The sequence below is a fragment of the Meles meles genome, chromosome 16, assembly GCF_922984935.1.
Source record: "Meles meles chromosome 16, mMelMel3.1 paternal haplotype, whole genome shotgun sequence".
Classification (NCBI taxonomy): domain Eukaryota; kingdom Metazoa; phylum Chordata; class Mammalia; order Carnivora; family Mustelidae; genus Meles; species Meles meles.
In genome coordinates this window covers 75,078,246-75,104,282 of record NC_060081.1, presented here as the reverse complement: position 1 = coordinate 75,104,282, position 26,037 = coordinate 75,078,246, and the positions used below count along the sequence as shown (strand labels likewise).

Genomic DNA, 26,037 nt, shown 5'->3' with positions numbered 1-26,037 from the left:
GCCATCCTGCTCTATGTATGAAACTCAACATGCCCCAACATGTCTCAACACTGCCTGGTTCTTTCACCACGACCCAGGACACTGATGTATATGTAAATATGAGACACGTGCAGTATGTCTAGATATAACATGCATGATGTATATACAAATGCCACGTGTACTTATTTTTAGCATCTCACGAAGTTTTGGTGGTAGAGTGAGGAGACAGATGCGGGATGGGGTCTTTCTAAAGTGCTTTCGCCACCTCCAAACAGCAGCTGGAAGAGACATCTATGGACAGCATGACCCAACCGTTCAATGTTCTCATAAAAACTGCCACACATATTCTAAATGATAATATAGAAACGTAGAAGGTTGCTTAACCGATTTTAATAACATGACATAAAGCCCCTACACTTGATAGAATCGTTATGCAAAATACATAGATGAATACTGTCTTCTCTTAAAAATATAAAATAAATAAGCAAGACATGTGAAAATAGGCAAGTTTCCATTAAATAAATGAAAATTTTAAAAAAAGAAAGTTTTGCTTTCCATATCATTTGAAGAAGGGAAATTATCATTTTAAACAATATTCAAGTTTATTAAACAAATTAAAAAAAAAAGTATTATAAAATGTTTAACTGTCATCAGCTTCGAGGTTTATGTTGCTCCCGAATTTTGCATATAACTGAACTTTCAGATCTGCTAACACTCGCTGAATTGACTCCACTCTGGCTTCTAAGGCGTCGATTTCTTCTTGCAAATTTTTCTGGGGGAAAAAAATCGTTTAAATTAATTCTATTCAGTGCATGGTTTTTGAGAATCTGGGGATGAAATAATATTTGGGAAGAATTTTAGGTCAAACTTTCTAAACTTGGGACAGGCGGCTAAATAACAGTGATCATTAAATCTAAACCAAAAGTCTGAATGTGGCCATTTTTAATTCATGATTTATACTTGCTTATTATAGAATAAATCAAGCCCATCAGTTTTTGCTGATTTATAAAAGAAAATGGGTAAGAGAAAATTAATTCCTAAATTATTACACCCTAATAAAGGAAGAACCTCTATACAAACACTTCTGGTAAACAGTTTATCACAGGCCTGGCTTCTAGCAACTTCTTCCAACTTCCCACAAAAATAACTACAAAAGTAGAAGAAACGATAAAAATTCACATGGCCACCAATAATTAAGAATAACAACTTATAGTCAGATTCTGGGAGAAATATTCACAACCGCGAGGTCCCTGGAACCACTCAGAGAGGGAATGGGCCTCGTGTAGGACACAGAGCGGCGCTCCCATGTGAAATGCAGGAAACGTCAGAAGTTCCTTCCTGGCCAGGATCAAAAAAAGGATTTCTTGGGATGCCTGGGTGGCTCAGTTGGCTAAGCGTCTGCCTTCAGCACAGGTCATGATCTCAGGGTCCTGAGCACAGGTCCCACATCAGGATCCTTGCTCAGAGGGCGCCTGCTTCTCCCTCTGCCTGTTGTTCCCCCTCTCACACACAAATAAATAAAACCTAAAAAAAAAAAGAAAGAAAAGAAAAGAAGGATTTCTCCTAAACATGACCAAAAAATATGAAGTTGCACAAACGGTGTATCCATCAATATCAGGAAGAAGGCAAGAATGCCTAGCATTGACAGTGTTACTCTTTCAGAAATCTGGCTGATGAATCTCAAAAGTATGGCCCCCAGATTGCTTGGAAACTCATTAGAAACACAAATTCTGGGGCTGCACTCCAGGCCTCCTGATTTGGAAATTCCTGGGATGTCAGTGATTGGAATTTTCAACAAGCCCTCTGGGGGACTGTGATGCATGCTAAAGGCTTGAGAAACCACAGCTGTAAGACTAAGACTATTAGACTAAGACTATTAGAAAGGAGATAAAATTTATCTGCCCAGAAAACCTAGCTCCTGAGTGAAATTACAGCACGCCAAGAAAATGATCTTAAAAGCACAAGTCCTATCAGGTATCACTCGTTTCGTCAAAGCTCCTGAAAGGCTCCTCTTCGCCTTAGGGCCGGGTGAGCAAATACTGTGGCCCACGGGCCAGCCCTGGCCTGATGCTTGTCCGTGCAGTCTTCCCGGAACACAGCCACGGGCATGCGTTCATATGTCCTGCTTTCATGGCGATTGTGACCGAGCCCAGGGGGCTCCCAAAGCCAGAGACAGCTGCTCTCTGGCCTGACACAGAGCCCTTGCTGACCCCTGCAAAAGTCGTCAATGTATCAACTCGACTGAGCTCTTCAAGACGGGGTCATACTTTCAGATGCTCCCAAATCTGCAGCAAATTAGAACTTCACTTAGTTGTGTTTGTGTGCCATGATCTTTTTATGACCATTTACACACGACCATCCCGCATCAGCCTGGAACACCCTGCCCCCCAGCCCCGCACCGGTTCTGGCAAGCACCCGCTTGCCGTGGAGTCGTCTCCTTCCTGGGGAGCCCCTCCTACCCACGCGTACTCCTCTGCTCTGTTCTTCCAGCTCCTCTAGGCCCAACCACCTTCCGTCCATTACTAGTCATGCTTGCTGAAGTTCCTCTTTGCAATTACACCATCGACTCCCTGCAAGCAGGAATTAGGCCTATGTCGTTGTCCTCCCCATGCCCTGGCTCATTGCAGACCCTCACAGAGTAAGCACTCAACAAATACTTCTGGAATGAATGAATGAATGAACGAATGACTAACGGTTCCCTAGCTGTGGGCGGGGGGGGGGGGGGGGACAGGAGGGCGGCATGTCCACAGTTGTGACAAAAACCATAAACCAGCTTGAAATACTTCCCACAAGACAAAAAGAACAAAGACTAAAAAAGATTTAACAAAGGTTAAAAAAGAACAACATTATAAAGTTTTACTGTGGAAGAAAAGATTTAAACACAGGGGGAAGCACCAATGTTTCTGCACCGAAAGATTTCGGAGTAAGATTGTTAGTTCTTCCCACAGTTCATTAAATACGGGTTTAATTCAGAGGAATTTCTACGACACTTGAAGAGGGAAGACTAACACTTTAAGTAATGCCCAGATTAACTAAGCAACCTGCAAAAGAATCAGAAAATGTTTGATTGCCATCAGCTCCTCACGCACAATGTGACTGTTCCTTTCACAGACAGTTGGAGGGCGTGTGAATTGGAAACTAATTTCCCAGCATGTCTCATATGTTGTCGATAAACCCATACTCTGACCCAATAATGACACCTGTCTGATTATTTCCTTAAAAGAATTTCCTGGGGCGCCCGGGTGGCTCAGTGGGTTGGGCCTCTGCCTTTGGCTCGGGTCACGATCCCAGGGTCCTGGGACCGAGCCCTACATCAGGCTCTCTGCTCAGAGGGGGTCTGCTTCCCTTCCTCTCTCTCTCTGCCTGCCTCTCTGCCTACTTGTGATCTCTGTCAAATAAATAAATAAAATCTTTAAAAAAAAAAAAAAAAGAATTTCTTAAACGTGAAAAAGACTCGGGTGTAAGAATGCTCACTGCAACATTCCTGTAGGAAAGTACTGGAAAGAAATTCATGTTAACAGGAAGGCAGTGAACAGAATCGGTGTCCACCAGCATGACCTTCAACGATTGTCAAAAATGATGTTTTTAAAGCATGTGTGCTTGGCCCAGAGCAGGCCCCCGATAAGGATTTGCTGGGCAAATGAACATTAAATAGAACGAGAAAGTACTTCCGGTGGGAGGCTAAGTAACCAAAATGTGAAGCAAATCCACAGAGAAAAGAGAAGGTGAAAACATAAAAGAACCAATGAGAATGTTCATTATGGATGATTACCTCTGGGCAATGGGATTACAGGTGATTTTCCTTTTCCACCTTATAATACTCTACAGTTTCCGCACAGTTAGAGCATGGGCTCTGGAGTCAAGAGGCCTCTCCCTCTCTGTCACCTTGGTAAGTCCCGGGACCTTTCTCAGCCTCTACCCCTCAATTCTAAATTGGGATGAACGGTCCGTGTCTCACAGAGCCCTTGTCAGGATTAAATAAGATCATGCCTGCAAGGCTTTCCACACCATGCCTGAGACGTTAAAAAACCTGTGGAGTATTATTTCCTCGCACACATTACTTCCCTACACCTGGAATTAGCGGGTTCTTTATAAAATTTACACCCTAATGGGAGTGTTAGCCTCCCTCCCCCAGCATACCTTTGCTTCTTCTAACATTTCCTGTGTTTCTTCTTGAGAATGGCTAATGAAAACATCACCAATTTGATAAGGTATCATTAAGCAATCATCATCTGCAAGCATGATGTCCTCACAAGCATCTTCTAAATTCTGGAGTTGTTTCTAGAAACACAAAGCAAACGGCAATGAAAAGCACACTCAAAACTCCCTGTTAGAGGCAAGAAGCCAATTTTTTTTATGATTTTTATTAACCTATAAGATATTACTTGCCCCAGGGGTACAGGTCTATGAATCATTAGGCTTACGCATCTCACCGCACTCACCATAGCACATACCTTCCCCAATGTCCATCACCCAGCCACCCTCTCCCTACCCCCCTTCCCCCAGCAACCCTCAGTTTGTTTTGTGAGAATAAGAGTCTCTTATGGTTTGTCTCCCTCCCGATCCCATCTTGTTTCATTTTTTTCCAAGAAGCCAATTTAATCTGGGGACACCAACTCCGTGAAAGACCCTTTCGCAAAGTACCGTCACACTAGCGTTAAGACTTTTTTACATTTCTAGATGGCGTTTCCTAAGGAAGTGCTCAAGAGCTAACTCATTGTCCTCTAGCTACTTCCACACTGCTACGAGCACCTGTGGGGGACAGCAGGCCACTCAAAATGTCCTTCTCCCCTAACGGTTGCCACTTGGTGCATTCTGCCTTCCTAGGGTAGAACAGAAACAGAGCAAACTACCGTTTCTCAGCCTTGCCTGATGAGGGGATAAAAGCAGCTACCAACATAAATTCCACCCATCAACCGCACTTGAACTGGATCTCAGCTCAGAGTCACACGAGGCGAGGCTGGGCACAGGCCTGACGTGCGGGGCTGGCAGGGGCTGGGGTGGCCCCTGCTGGAGGTGGCGGCAGGCTCTGGGATCCCTGGAACCGGCAGCAGGTCCATCGCCAGCCTGGTTCTCGGAGATGCGGTTCTGGGGCCTGCTCCGGGAGCCCCAGGCCAGGCCCACCCCTTCAACGAGCTGTAAGTTCTCATACAGCCCTTCAACAAGGTCTTTTTTCTTTAACTAACTGGATTGGATTATGTCATGTGCAACAAAGAGCCCAGACAAGCAGAATCACATATTACTGAATTCAGTTTTAAAAAGCTCTAGTATGGGGCAAATGGGTGGCCCAGTCTGTTAAGCCTCTGACTCTTGATTTCAGCTCAGGTCGTGATCCTGGTTTTGTGGGATCGAAACCCACATCGGGCTCCATGCTGGGCATGGAACCTGCTTAGGATTCTCGCTCTCCCACTCCCTCTGCCCCCCAACACCTCACTTGCATGCGGTCTCCGTCAAAAAAAGCTATAGTATAAAGACCTTTCCTTTTTCTTAAATAAGATGCACTTCTTTAGTACCTTTTTAACTTCTATTTCCTCCTTCAGCTCTGTGATTCTACTCGTGTTCCGTGCAAATTTGTTTATCTTTTGTTGATCTTCAAAAGTAACGTTGACATCTTCTGCAGCCTGAAAAAACATTTTAATTTTTTGCAGAATTAATTTTACTGGAGAAGTTATAGGTAAGCTTTTTCTCTGAAATAACTCAATAAACTATTTGCCCTTATAGAGTCAAGAATCACAACAGGCACAGAAAATCACAAACACGAGCTTTGTAAGTTTTTGCCCCACAAGCTCAAGATTTGTTCATACATCTGCCATCTCTTCTGACAGTCTATGGAATAATGCCTCAGCTACAAAAACATTTCAAATATAAACAGTTAAGTCCTGAATCCAGTCAGCCAACCTTAGCCTACAGCAGAATTTCTTGAGTTAGAACATTCTTTCATCAAGATAACCCAGGGAGCAAAAATGACGTGGTAGTGAGTTCTGGTAAAGGCTTCATACCAGTTTCTGCTCTTAGAGTCAAAACCTGCATAAGCTTATTGAAGCCATCAGGAATCCGACGGTTTCTAATGTTTAACGCAAATGATATAGTGGCTAGAGGGTTGTTACGCATTTCAGTGGCTATATTCCACACATGGTAAAAATTATGTTTCTTTAATGTAGAACTTGTTACATGTCTTCATATAAGAATAAGGATAGTATATATAAGAATATATATAGTATATACAGTATACAATAAAAGGATTAAAATCAAATGTTGAAAAATTTTAAGTGATTAAATTTGTAAATTAGAGGACTTAGATGACATACAGTACTTAGATGTACTTAGAGGACTTAGATGACATACAGATATAGATCATTACATGATCTATAAAATCATAAAATAACATGTATTGAGCTCTTACTATGTATCAAGAACTTTCTATGTACTTACCATCACTGTTACTCCTCTAATAAATCTTAGTAAGTAGGATCATTAGGAAGTAGCACCACTTTACAGATGGAGAAAGTACAGCACAGAGAGGGTAAAGAATTTCCCCAAAGTCACACAGCCAGTAGGTGGTGGAATTCGATGTCAACCCAGGTAACCCGATGCAGAAGCCCAGACAGGTCCGCTAGCTCTTAGACACTGAAGGTGAAAATGTGTGTGGGCACGCAATCACACATATTTGTAAGAGTCAGCAGGAAGTCCTTGGCTTTCATCAGTCTCAAAGGGGGACCATATACTTAAAAAAAAAAAAAAAATTAAATACCAGATTCTCCTTAGAGTTTCCCCTCATTTATAAAATAAGAACAAGAGCACTTGATTATAATGTAAAAGAGAAAAGAGAAGCTTCAACAAAGACTAGTTTTGCTCTTTGCAATGATTTACAACAACCACGCCTCACCCCTTCACCTGGTCACTCATGATCAGTCCCATAAGAGGCGTACACTTTTATTTCTCCAGAGGTTGAAAGGCAACCTGTCGTGCCAAGCAAGACTGGTGCTCAGCGGACAGAACACCAAGCCAGACACCCAGAGCTCAGCCCTCCCCTGACCTGGGCTCTCAACACACAACAAACACTTAGACATGCATCAGGCTCAGCATCAGAGGCCCAGAGGGCATCCAGAAAAAAAAATCCTTTACATCACGATACATATAGCTTTGAATGTTCAACTTTGTGCGTGATCTTTACGAATCTGGAAGTTGGGCAACACTGCGCTGCACCACAGAAACCAAAGGCAAGTCCATATTCAGATATCGGCATTCCGGTGATTTTGCCTACAGAAGAACTAGCGATTTCTGAAGCCGACAGGGAACGGAGAACTCTAGAGTTCCTGCTTGTCTGCAGAGTTTAAATAGTGAGGCCCTGGAAACCTAAATATAGATTTATGGAAGCATTTGTCATCCTGCGGCTTGAACGGGGTCACTCCCATGAAAGCAAGTACCCGGAGGCTGGCCTGACACACAACGGAGGCTAATACATTCTTCCCGAATTTGGATCTAAATCCTGCTTGATCAGACTCACATACACACGTTTCTGAAAAGTTGTGGAGGAACCCGGCCACCTGTTTCTAACTTTCCAAAGCAGCCATTTCCTGTCCTAGCCTCACTGCACAGCGCCCCCAGCATGTACTTGGGACCCGGAGTCTGTTTCCTTAACGGTGGTTTTCTCGCTGGGGATTACGGGCTCCAGGCGGCGGGTGAAGTCCGTGGCTAACTGCGTGCCACCCAGTGGGGTTCTGTTTGGAGCAGAAAGTGAGAAGTCAGCACCTTCCATGACTAACGCCAGTGGCTTCTGTTTTCAGCTCACTGCTCTGGAACACTCCTGCACTGCGTGAAGCTTCGTTTTGGTGGGGAGGGGCTGGTTCTTTTTGTTTGTTTTTTTCCCAAAGATTTTATTTATTTATTTGACAGACAGAGATCACAAGTAGGCAGAGAGGCAGGCAGAGGGGGAGGAGGAAGCAGGCTCCCCGCCGAGCAGAGAACCCGATGCAGGGGGATCATGCCCTGAGCCAAAGGCAGAGGCTTAACCCACTGAGCCACCCAGGTGCCCCGGGCTAGTTCTTAACTGGGGATGCGCAGACACTAAGAAGTCCCTTTACCCCCTGAATGTGTGCGCAGACTGGCGTGTCTTGTGTGAATGTTCCTCTGGAACGGTCTTCACAGTTTTTCTCAGATTCTCAAGGGGATCTACACCCCAAAGGTTAGAGACTCCTGTGTTAAGAGAAGCCAGATGTACTGACGGCTGCTCACAAAGTCACGAGAACTCAAAGAGGAAGGAGGGTTTTGTGTGTGTGTGTTTTTCTTTCTTGACGCAGGACAAATTGGTTGAAATAGTATTGGATTCACATCCAAGCAAGCAGGATCTTGGACAAATTATTCAATTTTTTATAGCCAACTCGGGTTTGTTACCTGTAAAATTGGGGGCGCTGGCTCGTCCCACGTTGCAGGGGTGATGAAATGAGGACTCGAGGATGGAGTGACCTTTCAGTCAACGAGAGCTAAGTGCTTTTTTTCCTGAGCAATGTTTACCAAAAAGTCATTACAGACAAAGAACAAAGATTTACGAGAACATTCTGCTAGGCCAGGAAGAAATATAACTGCTCAAGATTCAAAGTGGAAATTAAAATTCCCTGGACCCCGACTATACCCTTTTCTTCAGACTCAGCATCTCACAGGATTCTCAGAGGCAAGCGAACTACACTGAGTCTTGCCCCACTGGGTCTCGGCTATGACCAGCGGGACGGGGAAGGACAGCGGAGTCCATCAGTGTATTCAAGGCCTAGAAGGAAATTCAGGCCAATTTCAGTCTGCCTTTATTTTTGTTTTTTGACGATGTCTGCCAAGTCTCCATGATACAAAATTCCGCTTTGTATTTTTATTCACTTTTCACGCCCACAGTACAGTCATTCATTTAACAACTACTTGGTAAACGTCCCCCATAGCCCAGAGAGCTGCTTCCACAGTCCAACCTTCACCAATGCCTGGCAGCGTACATTCTAGAGAAGGCGGCGGGCAAAAGACAAGGTGAAAAAGACGATACACGTGATGGGTCATACGTGTTGGCGGGTAAGGAGTGAAGGGGGCTTCCTAGATAGAGGGGGTCAAAGATGGCCTCTCCAGGGAGGGACCTTTGTACTCAGGATCAGGGACAGAATCAAACACAGTCCTCTGAAGGTCAGGAACCAATCTTTGGAAAGCAGACCTTTGGAGAGGAGAGGACTGAACCACCTCACCTACACATTCTCACCAGAAAAGCCATGACCCACTGGGACGTAAACGTGTTACAAACGCGAAGTACTCCAAATTGCAAACAGTTTTTATTAAACTCAAAAGGCTATCCCTAGGATAATTCGTGCTCACTCACTGACATGCCTGTTTGCTCCCAGGGCAGGCAGAGGGCCGGAGTGTATGTGCAGTTAACCCATCAGAAATTGTTCACAGCGCTGGAAACCACCTGCAGGAGGCTGGTGCCTCTCTCACGTCAATGTCTTACTAAGATAAGGAAGAAAATTCTCAGGCTCTGGCTGCCACCCACCCCTCAATATGTTCATTTACTATCTTGGCTCAACCTCCCCGGATTCTCTGCCGGTCTGGCCACCCTTTCTTTAAACTAAAACCCAGGGTTTCTGCAGGTGATCCTCCCTTTCCAACATTCTCTTCCCCTCCTTAGGTCCTCATATAGATCACACCTTCTCATGAAAGCTTTCTCTGGTCACCAAACAGACCTTACTCCAGCCCTCACGTCACGAGTCCTTTTTTCATAGTTCTTAGCAGAGCTGGAAATTCTAGTTTTCTGTGTGACTCTCGAATAATGCTTGCCTCTCCCCCAGAACGTAAGTTCCCCAATGCTATGAGGATAAGGGGTAGAAGCATTATTATTGCTCACCACGGCTCATCGCCTAAATCTGACACTGTGCCGCGGTACATGCTCAAGAAGTTTGCCGAGTGAATGAAAATACGTTGGTAATCAAATGTTCTGCCGAATCGTTTCTCTACCATTCCCTCAACCTTGACTTCATCTCTCCGCACTTCTGTCTGCATACCTGTCAAATGGCGTGCAGGGTTGGGGATCCAACTGGTCCCATCTACAGAATGAAACACCATCACTCACAAAGGGCCCAAGTTAAATACAAAAGAGAGGTGGGGTGAATCTCACCAAGTTTCATACTCATCTGAATCCCCTTAACCCTGAGCCCTACCCCAGTACTCAACAGGAATTTGTAGAGGACAGATCAACAGACCAACAGCATGAGCAAATCACCCTGGTTTGCCTGGGGCCAGGAACCAGTCCTGGGTTTTCGCACCCTACAACAGACGTAGCGGGCTCCAACCACGCACACTGCTGAGTAGGAGAGCCACGGAACTTGACGCTGAAAGCAAGCAAGTCCCTCTGGGCAGGGAACTCTTCGTCAGACCTGCTGCAAGTTAAAAACGCAGGCTCTAGAGTCAGAAAGGGTGTGCTCACTTTGAACCTGACTTTGCCTGCGTACCTCAATGGTCTCATCTGTAAAACATGGATGAAAGCAGCATCGGGTGTAAGACTAAAACAGGCACACAACTCTGGCAGACCGGGCCGACCCAGCACACAAGAAAAAGAAAAGCCTCGGTTACTACCAGATACTGTTATTCCCCGCCCCTCCCCCATTCTGCATTTCTTCTCTCTGGGTGTTTTTAAGCACCTGTGCGGACCCGGTGAGTTACAAGCTGTCAACAGGAGTTCAGCCTGCTTGGTAGGATAAAAGGCGGGCTTTGGGAAAAGCAAAATAAAAACCTGAGTCTGAACTCCAGGTCTGCTATTAGCTGAGTCATTCTGAGGCCACCAACCGCTGTGTTAAGTTTCTCCATCTGTAAAGTGGGAGGAAACCGCGCCTCGGCCAAGTCGCCGGGAGCCTCAGAGAGGACAAGCAGACGGCTTCTCGGCCCTGACCCGTCGTCTACCCTCAGTCTGGAGAGTTTCAGCCTGGAAGCAGAGGGACATCGAGTGTCGATGTGGGCGGCTCCAAGCTGGACACAAGGGCTCCGGGGCCAAAGAACTCGGGGATGCTGTGCTCCTTACAGCTGTGTGACCTTGGGCAGGTGACTCCACCTCTCTGGGCCTCTGCTTCCTCATCTGCAGAGCACGGAGCCAGCAGCACCCCTGCTTGTCGACTTGTGAGGTTAAATGACAAGCCAGGTAAAATGCAGCCCATGGGACCTTCGGCTTCTCACACCGCATCGACAAGGTCTGGGCCGCGGGGTCCTCAGACTCTCCACGGCCGTCTTCAGTACCGCGAGAGGCGACCCGGAGGTCCCCGAGGGTCCCGGCCCGCATGCCCCGCCTCGGCGGGCCGGGGGCCTGAGAAGACGTCCAGGGAGCCGGGCGCGGGGAGGCCTCGCCGCGGGGCCGCCCTCAGGGCCGGCACCTCGGCCCCCGGCCCCACGCCGGGCTTCAGAGCCGCACACCCCAGGCAGCCCGCGCCCGGCCCCCGGCGGCCGACCCCCGCCCGCTAGCCGAGCATCCCGCACCCGGAGCGCCCCACTCACCGCCTTCTTCATGGTGGCCGCCATCTTGGGACTGAACTACGGCGCGCGGCGGGGAGGGCCGCGAGGGCGCGCTCGGGCCCCGGGCCGTCCGTCGCTCCCTGTGGGCCCAGACCGCCCCCCGCATACGACCCTGTCTCCATATTCCTTCCGACTGCACCTTCGACCCGTGATTCTTAACGGTCGGGACTCAGGGAGGAAATATGTCCTGGAAGGACTTGGTACATGCCAATTAAAGGCACAGGCAACGCCCTGTGGGCCGACAGAAAGTGGGGGGTGTGGCGAACCGCCCAGGGTCCCCCGGCGGACAGCAGGGGGCGCCCCGCGCTGCGAGGCGGGGGCCCGAGTGCACGGAAGGGAAGTTCTCTTTCACCAGTTCCACGAACTTTGTAAGAAATCGGCATAAAAACAATGACCTTGGCTCTAGGATGTGAGATGTATGTGCCCTGTTAATTCCTGATAATATAAAGGAGGACGGATTCCTGTTAATTTATTCAGCAATGTTAACTGAGTAATTACCCTATACCCTGACACTTGTGCCTCCCCAATTTTTTCCTTTTCCTGTGTGTGTGTGTGTGTGTGTGTGTGTCTGTGTGGATTCCTTTACACTCTTAACAAGTATTGAAGACTTCAAAGTTCTTCCTTTTACGTAGGTTATATCCATTGATATTTCTCATTTTAGAAATTAAAACAGAATTTTAAAAATATTAATTCACACAAAAAAATATTAATTGACTTAATAAATAAACCCATTCCATGTTAATATAAGTAACATCTTAAATTATATGAAATCTTTGGGAACCGGCATGGGCTTCTGTAAAACAAGGAAAAGGAAGAAGGATGTAAGTGTTGGGCCAGCATCCAGCAGTGGTTTATTTTGGTACAAGGGGCCGGGGATGGGGGGGGGGGGGTATTGTTCACTGAGACAGTCTCATGGCCTGGGAGAGTGTCGATTGATCTGGACAGATGAACAGACAGTGGGCTGACTCCCGGCCACCGTGGTACAGGCTCTTCTCCTGACTCTGCAACTCGCCATCTCTGCCCTCTCCCCGTACCCTCCTCAGCCCTGGTGTCCTTTGAGCTGATCTATTTCCCAGCAGGAGAACCAGTTCTATAAGTACAAATGGAGTCTTTCATGACTTCCATTAAGCATCCTCTCCTTTCCTTAAATTTGAGCATTCCCAACCTTGCTTCTGGTTTTTTTTCCTACCTGTCTGGACCAATAAAAGAAAGAAGCTTGTGGTGCCAATGGAAACCACTGGGGACTGCAGGTCAGGAAGGAAAATCAGCAGTCACCCCTTGAGAATATGATTCCCGCTCAGAGTGACTGAACACATTCCCTAACACCAAGCTGAAAACTGGCCATCCATTGGCTGGATCCATGATATGGTGTCTTGGACTTTTTTGTCTGTTTGGGGTTTTTTTGAGTCACACTGTATTTTTTCTTTAATTGAACGAACATATGAAAATTAGGAGCTTGTACTCAACAATATCAGATTTTTCCTTTTGCTTAAGTTTGTAAAACCAACGTCCTGGTATCCCTGAGTGTACATTCCTGAATGACAGCTGTTGCTGGCGATGATTAGAGAAGACCTGTCGAGCTCAAAGGCCCTCTCCGGGGCCCCTACAAACCCCCACCTGCCTCATTGTTTGTGCTTACCTGTCAGGCCCTCCGGGTATATGCACTTGTCACCAGCCAGGCTACTGTTCTAGCAGATCTAAATGGGTTTTTTGTGTGTAAATGTGTTGTGCTCACTTCGGCAGCACATAGACTAAAATTGTGTGTACATGTGTTTGTTAGAACTCTGTACCATGCCAGATGCCATTGCAAAAAGAAAGAGGAATCAGGTGAGTGGCAAGTGCTTCCCATCCAGAAGCTTACAGCTGGCACACACATATATCACTACAGATTACACCAGGGCCAGGGCTGGGGGGCAGTAGGGAACAAGAGCTCGTGTCTGGCTGGGGTGGCCAGTGAAGACGCTGGAGCTGGTGGCAGGCTGCATGGATCAGGAAGGGCAGCTGCTGGGATGCCTGGGTGGCACAGTTGCTTAAGCGTCCAACTCTCGGTTCTGACTCAGGTCCTAATCACAAGGATGTGAGACTGAGCCCTGCCTTGGGCTCCGTGCTCAGTGTGGCGTCTGCTTGGATTCCCTCTGCCCCTGCCCCTCTGCTCTCTCTCTCTCTCCATCTATCCCTAAAATAAATCAATAAACCTTAAAAAAAAGGGGGGGGACAGGTGCTGAAAAAAAATAGACAAAAGTCCTTATCGTCATGCAGTTTACATTGTAGTGATGTAAACGAGAAATGATTTATATGGTATGTCAGAAAGTGTTACTACTGTTGTTAATAGCTATATGAAAGAACACTTAACGGTAATATGAACACAAGACTGTGTGACTACCAGTATGAAAACTTCATGAGGAAGATACAAGGAAAGAAATGGTAAGTATGTTGACTGGAAAATTGAGGGGAAAAACCCCTGTCACCCATCTATTTGGATTGACATGTGAGCTACAAAATTCTCCAGACATGTCCTGGTTTAAGATTCTGTCACGAAAAAAAAAAAAAAAGAAGAAGAAGAAAAGAAAAAAGGATTCTGTCACAGAGCAATGATGGGCCCATTTCATAGCAGTACGTGCCTGGGTGCCCTCCAAACTCCACACCCTCTGCTCGAGGCTCTTGGTTCTGAGACTGAAACAGGAAACCTTGACGGGATTACCCTCCCACGTGGGTGGGCCTCGGGGAGTAAAGCGCAACAAGGAGCCAACCCTATTATCACGTGGTAATTTGTTCCAGGCCTGCAGGGGGCGCCCAAGGGTCGTGTTAGCGCAGCTGTTCAAGGCATTGTACGTACTATTTTGCCAAAATGGGTACAGGACTATTATTTTCTTAATTTTTAAAATATAATCTACTTTTAAAATTTAGAATAAGTATATTTTAAAGGACATTTAAAAAATCTCGGTCTTCAAGTGAAAACCAGTCTCACTCACTGTAGGAGCAGATCTTCAGTAAATTAAATCTCACCCCGGGATGGCCCTTGAGAAACTGTTTCAGCTGAGATTGGATCCAAGGGGGAAGGTAACAGGCAAAAAGGGAGCAGCACCAGGTGCCGCACCTGAGGCCCTTCCTTACACGTCGGTCTCTGGCCACTCATCTGCTTGCTCCTCCTCCCAGAGCAGTGGGGGAGGGGGGAGTGAAGAGAAACTTCAATATGGAATAAAGGTCGTTAATCACAGTTTACTTAAAGAAACAGAAGGAAAGTTTTGGACAGGAAAGAGGAGGAGGAGAAGGGCAAGAGATGAAGTTGGGGCCAGCTGACACAGCTCCTTACTTCCAACCAACTGTGGACAGGAGGGAATAGAGACCCAACGCCACTTCCCCTTTTTACAAAAATCCAGAAATCTGGATTTTTAAAAAAATCTGAAGTCTCTTGTTGAAATCATCCCTCAGAACTTCACATATGCCGGACAGATGGAGAGCACAGGCCACCCTCTCATTTGTGACCTCCAGTAAACCTCCCCATATGTACATATTATAGAACATTCTTACTACCGAATTTTTCTCCTAAATAAAAGCATTAAAAAAAATCCCTAGGTTTACTGAAATCAAAACCTGATACAAATTAGGAACTCTATCTCTTACTGAAAAATTTCATCCCCAAGCTGTCTGTTTCCTTTCTCCTCTTGTTGCCTCCTTCTCACACTTGCACCACGGTCCCCAGAATGTCCTCTATGTCCCTTCATGAATAACTCTTGACATCCAGTGCTGCCTTTAAATCTAACTCAAGATTTACTTCATGCTCTAGAGACTTCCTTGGTTCTCATTAACCTGTTCCATCTTTAAATTCTGCACTTTCTCCATAATTTGGTACTTTTTAAAGACTCCACTGTATATACCTTACCATCTCTTTCTTAAACTTTTTAAAAATATTCTTACTGTGATGGGTAGTGTAAATTAGTGTGAGTTTATTTATGGTTCACCGATTTTATAAATGGTTTTGTCATGCCCGCCTTTGGAATTCTTCTATGTCTTCCTGTTACACTTAAGGTATAATTTAGATTTCTTACCAAGGCCTAGCCTCCATCTCTGACATCATTTCATACCATCCTACCCCTCAATATGCTCCATCTTCTTAGGTGTCCATTTGTGAATGATATGTGCTCCTTTCTGCCTCAGGGCCTTTGCACCTGCCTATCTTGCTATTCAAGATGCCCTTCTCCTGTTATTCACCTGGCTAAATTCTGCCCATCTTCAACACTCAGCCTCTGTGTCCCTCCATCAAGAAATCTTTCTTCAACACATCCACCACCCAGAAAAAGCAGCACCCCCCCCCCCCGTTATAAACCTCTCTAGCACATTTTCTTTTGAAATATGTTTCTTCATCTCTGTAATCACAGCAGCAAGAGGGGAAGTAGAAGAGTGACAGATACTAATGAAAAAAAGTGTGAATGAATGGGTGTGTAATTAGAGATTAATACTGTAATATATAAAACAATATAGATGTTGATAAATTCACTCAGCAACACCATACAAAAGTCTGTGGTGTATTTCCATTCACTGTGCGTGTGTGTGTGTGTGTGTGTGTGTGTCTGTGTGTGTATGCACGCTAGATCTAGCACTAAGGTCTCACACAGCGATCATGTGAATTTATGGCCGGAGCAAGTCTTCCCTTCTCCACCAAGTGGCGCTGTGACTCCAGGATCCGATGTCTTCTCTTCCCTCTTCGCAACCCTTCAGGAACTGTCCACACTCGTGTCTACACTCTGCAAAGAAAGATTAAACAAAATCAAGGAAACCTCTCTTTGGGACAAAATATAATCATCTCTCACTAGTAGGAATTCTTACCTTAATTTTTACCTGGCAAAAAGCAAAGCATTTCCCAGAGCCCTTGAACGTATGCATTGGGTTTAGGCCTTTATAAAAGACCATTAACTAGCCTGTTGATTTCAAGGGTGCATGCTTACGGCAATTCTGATATTGAGAAACGAGTCAGAACTTGTTATAAGTAACAGTCACAATATATCTTCAAATGAAAATATAAGTTCCCTGGTGTGATTCATCCAACAAGAACCTCATTCACACCCGGCACTGAGCCGGGCAGCCTCGTCACATAGATGCTGCTCTTGAAAGGATCTGTTTCGTGGTGGAATGGGCATCTACTATCTTTTGGATACTTTTCTCTCTATTTAGGGACGTTTCCAGGTCCTGAGTGTCAACCCTCCATCCTGGAAGTCAGAACTTAATTTCCTAGCATCCTTGAGGCTCAGATGCAGGCCTGCGGATCTGGGTCCGGCCACTGGTGACTAGTGGGAAGAGAACAGTGGAGGGAGTTACTGGGAGCTACTGGGAGCTTGGGGGTGGGGCTGGGGGACTGGGGACTCCATCCTGAAGGTGAGAGCAGCCTGGCAGAGGAGGCTCCTTTGTCCTGAAGCAGCAAGGAGAGAGCCCCGGGCCTCAGTGACTCAGACCCAGTGGTGCTGAGACTGTAGCAGTGAGCAGTCGACAGGGTCATCTCAATGTCATCCCTAGCTGTTTGCCTCCACTTGGATCCCTGGGCACCTCACAAAGGGTCTGCGTGCATTTCAACTTCCTTTTTCAAATTCTGCTGTATCTAGCTACAGAGTCCTGCTGCTCGACACGAAGAACCCCAAAGAGATGTTTCTTCTAAAGGAAAGTTATTCCTTTGTCACTGGAAATTCAGCCGAGGTGATCAGGAGATGGAAATGCAAAATGGCGCCGCATCCCTTGGGCTGGGGTGAGGACGAAAATCCCCTGCGACTTTGCCGGCACGCACGCCAATGCCAACGGTGGACGCCGAGCGGATTTTCAGTGCTTTTTGTTTAATAAATCGCACACTCAAGAAACCCGTAGGTTGCATTTGTATCAGACTGACACAGGCCTTCATGAAGAGATGTCAGCGGAAGCCAACACATCCCCAAACCAGCACAACCACGGCCACAGGCCACAGAATCCTCGTGAGCTGGGAGGGCTCCCACGTGCCAATGGGAAACTGGATCGAGGGAGAGAGAAGGGGCCACTGCCTGGTGCTTGGCGAGCCAAGTAACCCGGCTTGTTTTTTGATGACGAACAAAGGACAAGATTAAAGAGGTCATGGGACTCATTGTTGTCAATCATTAATGCTTTGGTGGTCCCCAAGCAAAATCCTTGGCAGGTGCTGAGGCCGAAGAGGGCAAGAAGCAGTCACTGCCCATACCCAGTCACCGCCACCAGAAGAGAAAGGAAGCTAAGAACTGTGTAGAAGGCAGTTACATGAAATGAATAAACATTATTACTGTTCAAGAATAATTCTACTTCTGGCCACCCATTCTGAGAAAATAGGTCTAAAAACTGTAAACAGACTATTTATACAAGAGTGCTTAGGGAACCTCTGTTTATAAAAATGAAGCATCCCAACTACTCTGAACGGTTTGGGAAAAGAGACCAGTTGAAGTGGCCCATAAGGTCCTCCCCTTCATAAGCACTAGTCCCAATGCCCTTTCTGAAAATTAGCGACAGAGGGAAACGTGGAAAAACAGATCAGATGCAAAATTACAATTCCAGTTTTGTTTCTAAAAATCGTATGTATATAGATATAGATAGATACACTTAGAAACGTATCGGAATGAAATATATAAAGATGTCAACATATAACAGTGATTTTGTAGATATCAGGAGTTGAATGTAACATTTTCCATCTTTATAATTTTCTGTGTTGCTTAAAAATTGTGAAATGAATATGGATTAATTTGTATTTGGGAAGAAATTAATATTAAGGTAATTGATATGTAGTAATGCAAGATATACTGAAACCTAATGCAAGCTATAAAGTGAACACATTGTGATTCTAGCTAGAATCTAAAAATCTAGAGGTAGATAGAATATATAGGAGGAAATTTACAGAACTATTCTTAGCAATTGTTACATAAAATCTAATTATTTTCTCTTATTTGCACTTTCTTAAATTTCTTTCAATGATTATATACTACTTTAATAGTGGTTGGGACGGGGCATCTGGGTGGCTCAGTTGGTTAAGTGACTGCCTTTGGCTCAGGTCATGATTCTGGAGTCCCAGGATTGAGTCCCACATCAGGCTCCCTGCTCAGCAGGGAGTCTGCTTCTCTCTCTGACCCTCCACTTCTCACACTCTATCTCTCTCATTCTCTCTCTTTCAGATAAATAAAATTTAAAAAAAAAAATGGTTGGGACACTTTTTCAAGACAAGACTATGTTATTAACTTTTTCAGTCCTCCACACTATTGTCCTAAGTTTCTGATAAGGAACAGGAAGCTCCTGAGATATTAAATCGTTAATAACAATTTTTAAAAATTCCTAGAAATTCAGTTGTAATGTAATGAGCACAAATCTTATAAAGCATGTTTGCTCTAAGAAGTAGCATTCGCAGGCTCCTGGGTGGCTCAGTCAGTTAAGTGGTTGCCTTCAGCTCAAGTCATGATCCCAGGGGTCTGAGACAGAGTCTCACCTCGGGCTCCTTGCTCAGCAGGGAGCCTGCTTTTCCCCCTGCCTGCTGCTCTCCTGTTTGTACTCTCTCTCTCTCTCTGACAAATAAATAAATAAAATCTAAAAAAAAAAAAAGTAGCATTCATTTATAATCTATAAACATATTTGTTATAAGAAATTATTTTGCTGATTTGAGCTTACCTAAATTTACATTTCTATAATGAACCCAGTATTAAATATGTATATGTATAAAGATGACCTTTGATTGTCTGCCCAAGAAGAACGAGCTCTTCTAAATATACAGCATTTGCTTCTTCACATCCAATTCTCCTGGCAATAACCCTGATTTTAGTTTGGAGATCTTCCTCTTACTCCCTCTGATGCTCAATATTATACAAAACTTGCAGAGACAATTGGCCAAACATTGTTATGTGTGTGTCGGTGAAAGTGTTTCTGGATGAGATTAATATTTGAGTCGTAGACTGAGTAAAGCCCTTCCTAATGGGGGTGAGCCTCGTTCAGTCAATCGAAGATGTGAAAAGAACAAAAAAGGAGACTAAGAGTGAACTCTTCCTGCCTGACCGCTGAGCTGAAACACCGGTCCTTTCCAGGTTCCAGACTTGAACCGACACATCAGTTCTGCATTTCCGGCTTGCCAACTGCAGATCTTGGGATTTTACCCCTGTAATCATGGAAGCCATGTTTTTATATTTGTCTATCAATCATCTATCCAATGATCTATTCATCCACATTCTATTGGTTCTGTTTCTCTGGAGAACACGGACTATATACTCCCAACTCGTCCGTGTGGTCTGGATGGGCTCGAACATTCTCCAGGCAGGGAGCAGAAGAACAGGCTTCAGCCAATCAGCACACTGTGGCCACACGACTGTTCAGGAATCAGCCCATGATCAGAGCCAGGGTTTCTGGTTAGCATGGGCACCACAGATCTCTCTTCCAGCTAGCTGTAAAACTGTAGGGATGAAAGTTCTAGAACAGAGGCCAGCATTTTGCATGTAAAAGAGTGAGCTCATTTGAAAATGGAGCCAACACGGAAATGAAGCTGAAGAGAAAAGAGAGAGGGCCCGAATTTTAAAGTGTGGCCCTGGACCCACAGAGCTAAGCAAACTCCTGTTTGGAACTTTTCAATGACTTGAGTCAATTCTGTATTTGCTGATGGGATTTTGGCTTCATTTCCTACGATTTACAGTCAGAAGCGTGTGCCCTGGTATGTTCCGGCCACAGCAATGTCAAGGCAGAGCCTGATACAAAGCCTTGCTACGGGGAGGGGAGTCGATATTGGGAGGTGCCCTGGGGAACCAGAGCAGGGAGCCAGGGAAGTGGGGGAGGTGCTGGGAAAAGTGAAAAAGGGGAGGCGGGAAGCTGTTCCCAGGGCCCTTTACTGAGCTAGTTACCCTGTGGGCAACTGGAATGATCTTTCCTGGGGACTCTTTGGGAAACTGTGTACCCCGTATCACAGGATTGTTCTCACCACAAAGACTGCCCCATCCGCCCATCCAAGGTTGGTCAAGGGTTGCCCTGGGCTGTTAACTTCTTTGTACTTCCAGGTTTGTTCTTGTCCAAGAATGGCAGCAGAAGCTACTAGCGGCCGGCAGCAAATCCCCAAGATGTGAGGCGGAGCCGAGTAAGGTGCACCTTTGCAGCTGTTTGTCAGGCCAGTGGCCAGGGTGGAAAGATAGGTTCAGGGAGGGCGGATGACCAAGCACTAAAGGTGCTCAACGCCATTACGTATCAGTCACCAGCAGAGCAGACATGCCCTCTAAGACTAGGCTTCCCCATGGGTTTATGAACTTGGAAAAAAAAAAAAAAAACCACAGGACTCAAACGCTGACATCTCCTGTCACTCTTTTTTTTTTTTTAAGATTTTATTTATTTATTTGACAGACAGAGATCACAAGTAGGCAGAGAGGCAGACAGAGAGAGAGAGGAGGAAGCAGGCTCCCTGCCCAGCAGAGAGCCCGATGAGAGCCCAATGAGAGCCCGATGAGAGCCCGATGAGAGCCCGATGAGAGCCCGATGCGGGGCTCGATCCCAGGACCCTGGGACCATAACCTGAGCCGAAGGCAGAGGCTTTAACCGACTGAGCCACCCAGGCGCCCCTCCTGTCACTCTTACTTAAGACTAAATAATCCCCCTTGGGAAATCATTCTGTTGCAGAACAGAGTCAGACCAATTGTGTGTAGGCAGAGGAGGGCTTTCCCCTGCCACGAAGGAAGGGCCCCGCTGTCATTCATCCCTGGCAGCGATCCGTCTGGATCTGAAAGATGAGAACCGGGGAGGTGAACTTCAGATCAGATGAAGAAAAAACTTCTTTGTTCACCTTGATCCAGAATTTAAGGAGGTAAGGGGGAGAGGCACCTGCCCCGTTCACTCACACATTCACGCAGCGTGTTACACACTGAATGTGACCAGGACCAACCACGTAATTTTCAGGGCCTAGTGCAAAAGGAAAATGGGGTGGGGGGGGGTTGTTCTAACATTATTAACAATTTCATTTTGACAACAGCAGAGCATTATACCAAGTGTGGGGGATCTTCAGAGCAAGAGGCCCTAAACGTCATGGGCACGTCAGTCATTGAGCTCAGGTTCAGTCATACATCAGCAAGCAAGACCCACCCAGACTCTGTCCTCATGAAGAGTCGAAGCTGGGATTCATGCTGTTCCCTCTAGCAGTCTTCTTTTCCAGGTATCTTTCACAGCACGAGCACTTGCTAGAGTGAGTTGGATTCTATATTAAATAATTTTTCATGCCGCTGCCTCCTTAAACCTCTGGAACTTAACCAAAGAATCAAGGATACATTCCAGTGCAGTCTAGCTATGGGTCTAGTCTAGCTATGTTGAGGGACATCAGGTGTGTCTCCAGAAAGCACATGTGTCCCAAAGGGCAGCTTCCTAAGGGATTGCCAAGTATAATTTTAATTATTGGCCACAGTTGGTTTATAATCTGATTCAGACCCTAAATGCTAAATAATGCAGGATACTCCCTCCCCCTCCCCGGAATTCCCACTCTACCCCACGGGAAGCTCCCACACTCCCTACCCTCTTATATCTGACGGCTTAACATAGCTACCTGGTTTGCACAAAATCTCTGAAGATTTTTTGAGCCCAAGACTGCTGAAATCCACAGTACTCACTTGGGAATATTTACCGCATTCCTCACTCTATTTTCCGAGAACATCTCTGCAGCCCCTGAAGCTTTTGCAAACACCAACATCTGCGTAGGAGAAGAAGGCAGGGGGAGCCAGCACCAACCCCCACTAGTCCTGCTAAGTTGGGGAGTGAGAGCAGGTACCACACATGAGAAGAGTGAAGAGGGCACAGGTGCGATCGGGACACACTCAGATGTTCATGCCCAGGTGTTCCTCGTAGGGGACTTCCTGTACTTACCGAGCTGTGGGATAACGCTGTTTACCTTACAGCAACGGGTATTTCTTATCACTGCGTTATAGGAATTACTCTTATCGTATTCTTTCCTGCAGGCACTTTCACTTTAGCTTGTGCTGGAATGGGTTCCGTAAATTAATGACTAAAATTGTAGGAATCCCGTGAGGATCTTAATTCTGAAGGAGGCGTCCCCATGGGCAGGAAATGCTACGGGGCAGTTTTGTTTCAAATATAAGAAAAGAAAAAAAATGGAATCCTCGGGTACATTTCATTTTAAAAATCTCTAATTCGTGCTTTATGACGCTTTGTGTTCAATTTGACTACAGTGAAGACGGTCCCTGATAAGTAATAGATACTGTTTTAATTTCAAAAGTGATCCCTTTTTCGTATGTACATTAAACTTCCATAAATGTTTTCTGCTTAAAACAATTCTATTGTTTGTTTTTTCCTGGGTTTTATGATTGCATGTGATTTTTATCTGCTTATTTTAAAATTTGTTGCATTTCCTCAGTGCCAGGGATGAGCTGTTAAAGCCTTAATTCTTCTTCTCAATCCCACTTTTGTCCAAATCGGAAATCACCTAATGAACATTCGAGAACGCAAATGTCATCCACTTGGGGTTCCTGGCCAACTGCTTTTCAGACCGGGAAGGAGATGTGTACCTGGCCCCACACACCGAGATAACATTGTCCTCCTGAGCAAAACAAATCAGTTTCAGAAGTTTCCAAGCTACCTAGGACAAAACAAGGAAGTTCAGCTGAGATCATTTAAAAAACAAAAAATGCTTACTCATTATAAACTCACCTCCGCTTAATTATTTCCTCTCTCTTGGCTCCCTAAGAAGTTTGGAGTTTATTCAGAGGAGTTGAAATCTGAGGCATCGTGGGGTCCCATCTGCCAAATGCATTTTTCTGACCGAGAGCCAGGGTTAGGGTGGCTTTTGTCAACAATCTTGTGTCTTAAATTCAGGTGCCTGAGAGGGACACCAAAACGTGTGATTCACCCAGCCATCTGAGAAATAAAAATGTCTAAGCACCTGGAGTCTTAAGAATTTGAAAGCAGGAGCACCTGGGTGGCGCAGTCGGTTAAGCGTTTGACTCTGGGTTTCGGCTCAGGTCCTGAGATCCGGCTCTGTGCTCAGCGTGGACTCAGCCCAAAACTCTCTCTCTTCCCCTCCCTCTGCCCCTCCTCCACCCAAAGATAAGTAAATAAAACTTATTTTTATTTTTTTAACATGGAACGCTTCACGAATTTGCATGTCATCCTTGCGCAGGGGCCATGCTAATAATCTTCTCTGTATCGTTCCAATTTCAGTATGTGTGCCGCTGAAGCGAGCACAAGTAAATAAATCTTAAAAAAAAAAAAAGAATTTGAAGGCAAGAATGCTAATCAGATATTCAGATGATACCTGCTGCACGTCACTCTGGGCCTTGAGTCCCAAAGTTCTGGTGCTGATAATTCTTTGGTGGTGGGTTTCTATTTTGGAATCCCACGTCCTAACCTTGGTCATCCAGCCATGCTTCTGCAAGCCTCTGTCCTATGCCAGATAAATCCCTTTACTAATTAGGCTGGACAGCACCAGTTTCCGTTGCTTACAATCAAAAGAATCTAAGTTGCTACCGAATCCAGAAGTTCTGTCTCCACCAGTCCCCAAGAAAGGGCTGCAAACAGGAGCTGCTGAACCATCAGGACCTTCACTCCACTTCTCCTCTGGGCTCAGGGGCTCCAGTCTCCTTTATCTCTGAGAATTTTCTTCCTGTGCTGCTTCAGTTACAGGGGTGTAGGGAGTAAGAGATGGGCTCCCCATGACTCCTGATCGAGAGACCACACTAGCAAGTGGGCTATTTCCCAAATCCCAAATCAATGCTTCAGAGTGAGATCCAAGTGGCTCATTTGAATCAATTCGTCCACTGGTCTTGGCTAATATATGGCCAGAATCCCTTGTCATGTGCCATCATGGCTGCCAGGGGCTCAGGCCAGTGGCGTAGGGAGAGGAGCCATGTCTCACTCACTCACATGGGCTTCCTCCAGGCATGGTTCTGGGCAGCTCTGCACAGGGATTTGTGATTACGGCCTGGTAGCCAGCACGAACCTCTCTGTGTGTTTCATGAGATTATTTGTCAGCAGAGACCGTGATGTTCTAAGTGTTGTGGAAGATAGTTCCTTGAAAGTTCCTTAGTGATAAAATGGTAGGGGATAGTCACTTTAAGAAACCAAGCTTGGTCTTTTGTGCCTTCATTCATCATCCATTGAAAGATCCTAGTTGATTCTACCTGACAAAAAAAAATAAAAAATAAAAATTTAAAAATTGGTCTATTTATGTCTCCTGGGCAGTAGGCATTAAGGTAGCAGAGGGACATAGAACAACACTATACTTGGGGATAACAGGGAGAATTGCTTGATTGTGATAGGAATAGTTCTCAATCATTTGAATTTCACATCTCAATACATTTTTTTTTTTAATATGGACGGGGGAGCAGTATTGTCAGAGATGTGCCGACCTTTTATTTTGCTAAGGAAAGACATTAAACCAAGGAAGCTTAAATCTAAAACCAACAACAGAAAAACAAAGACTTTACCGTCGAATAAAAGGCTGGAAGAGAATAAAAAACAACCTTTCTCCATATAAAGTTGCTCCTCTAAACTTATTCTAAATTTATAAAATCCCTAGCCACTGAAGCAGCAGACCAACCAACAACCCTTTCCAGTGAACTTGAATTTGGAATCCACTCCTTGACACAGTCTGCCTTACCAGAGAGTAAAGTTTAAAATGGGGGGGGGGGTCAAAGACAATACCACTTCATTAGAATTTTTCCCTCCCCTACAACCAAGATTCAACAGAAGTGAGGGCATGTTTCCTCATCTGAGTGTGGTGTCCTTCTGTGACATGAAGTGCCAGCTGGAAGCAAAATAGAGCCTTATACTACCTGCTGGTCATGGGCCAGGCAGTCTGCTAAGTGTACACACACACTTGATACTATTTGATACATTTAATATGTTTGACATATGCATATAATCATACACACATTTGGTAATATTTTCCTTTTCACTGATGAAGAAGCCAGAACTGGGAGACATAATATCACTTGCCCATAGTCATACAGGCTGATCAGCTCTGGAGCTCGGATTTGAAAAAAATGGCATCTGCTGCCCAAGGCCACTTTTCAACATGACTTTTCTCCTTAAAGATTCAGATGAGGATTTTGACAACCAAGAGACACACACACGTGTTTTCATTTTAGAAAAAAGATATTTATGAAATAACTCATTTTATTTTGGACTCCAGACTTGAGACTGTAGAAAATGTTAATAGCTCAGTTGCCTGAGTCATGGTGGTCATCTTGTTGAATAACAAAATATCTGAGTCACTTAGACTTTAGAAAAGAAAACACATGAGGAGCTTTATTTGTGATTGAATGGTTTTGAAATTAAGTCACAAGCTCAGGCATGAGGATCAAATACTTCTTTATGTTGGTGAGATGAACTGATTGTAAGTGTTATGTAAGTAAAGTGTATAGGTTGACACCCCCAGGACGTTGTTAATGGTGAAACCCTATGGACTCATTGATCACCTGTCTTCAGAGCAGGGCAAGGGAGGCTTTTCATTGCATTCTATTAAATGGTTGTTTATCTCAAGGATAAAAAATATTTCCCCTCCATCCCTCTGCCTCTGGGTACATTTCAACA

The 26,037-nt window shown here is 45.3% G+C and overlaps 1 protein-coding gene and 1 non-coding gene across 2 annotated transcripts; both read right to left on the bottom strand.

The window, feature by feature from the left end:
* Positions 1 to 353: 353 nt before the first annotated feature.
* On the bottom strand, positions 354 to 11,623 carry PFDN4 (prefoldin subunit 4). Its single transcript, XM_045981743.1, has 4 exons — positions 11,488 to 11,623; positions 5,493 to 5,600; positions 4,120 to 4,260; positions 354 to 751 (listed from the first exon to the last, which is right to left on the bottom strand). Exons 1-4 carry the CDS (start codon positions 11,509 to 11,511, stop codon positions 620 to 622), a joined length of 405 nt encoding a protein of 134 aa, XP_045837699.1. The 5' UTR covers positions 11,512 to 11,623; the 3' UTR covers positions 354 to 619.
* An 11,955-nt stretch (positions 11,624 to 23,578) lies between these two features.
* Positions 23,579 to 23,688, bottom strand: LOC123927325. The gene has a single exon (XR_006815411.1). It is a non-coding gene; the product is annotated as a U6 spliceosomal RNA (small nuclear RNA).
* Between the last annotated feature and the right edge of the window lie 2,349 nt (positions 23,689 to 26,037).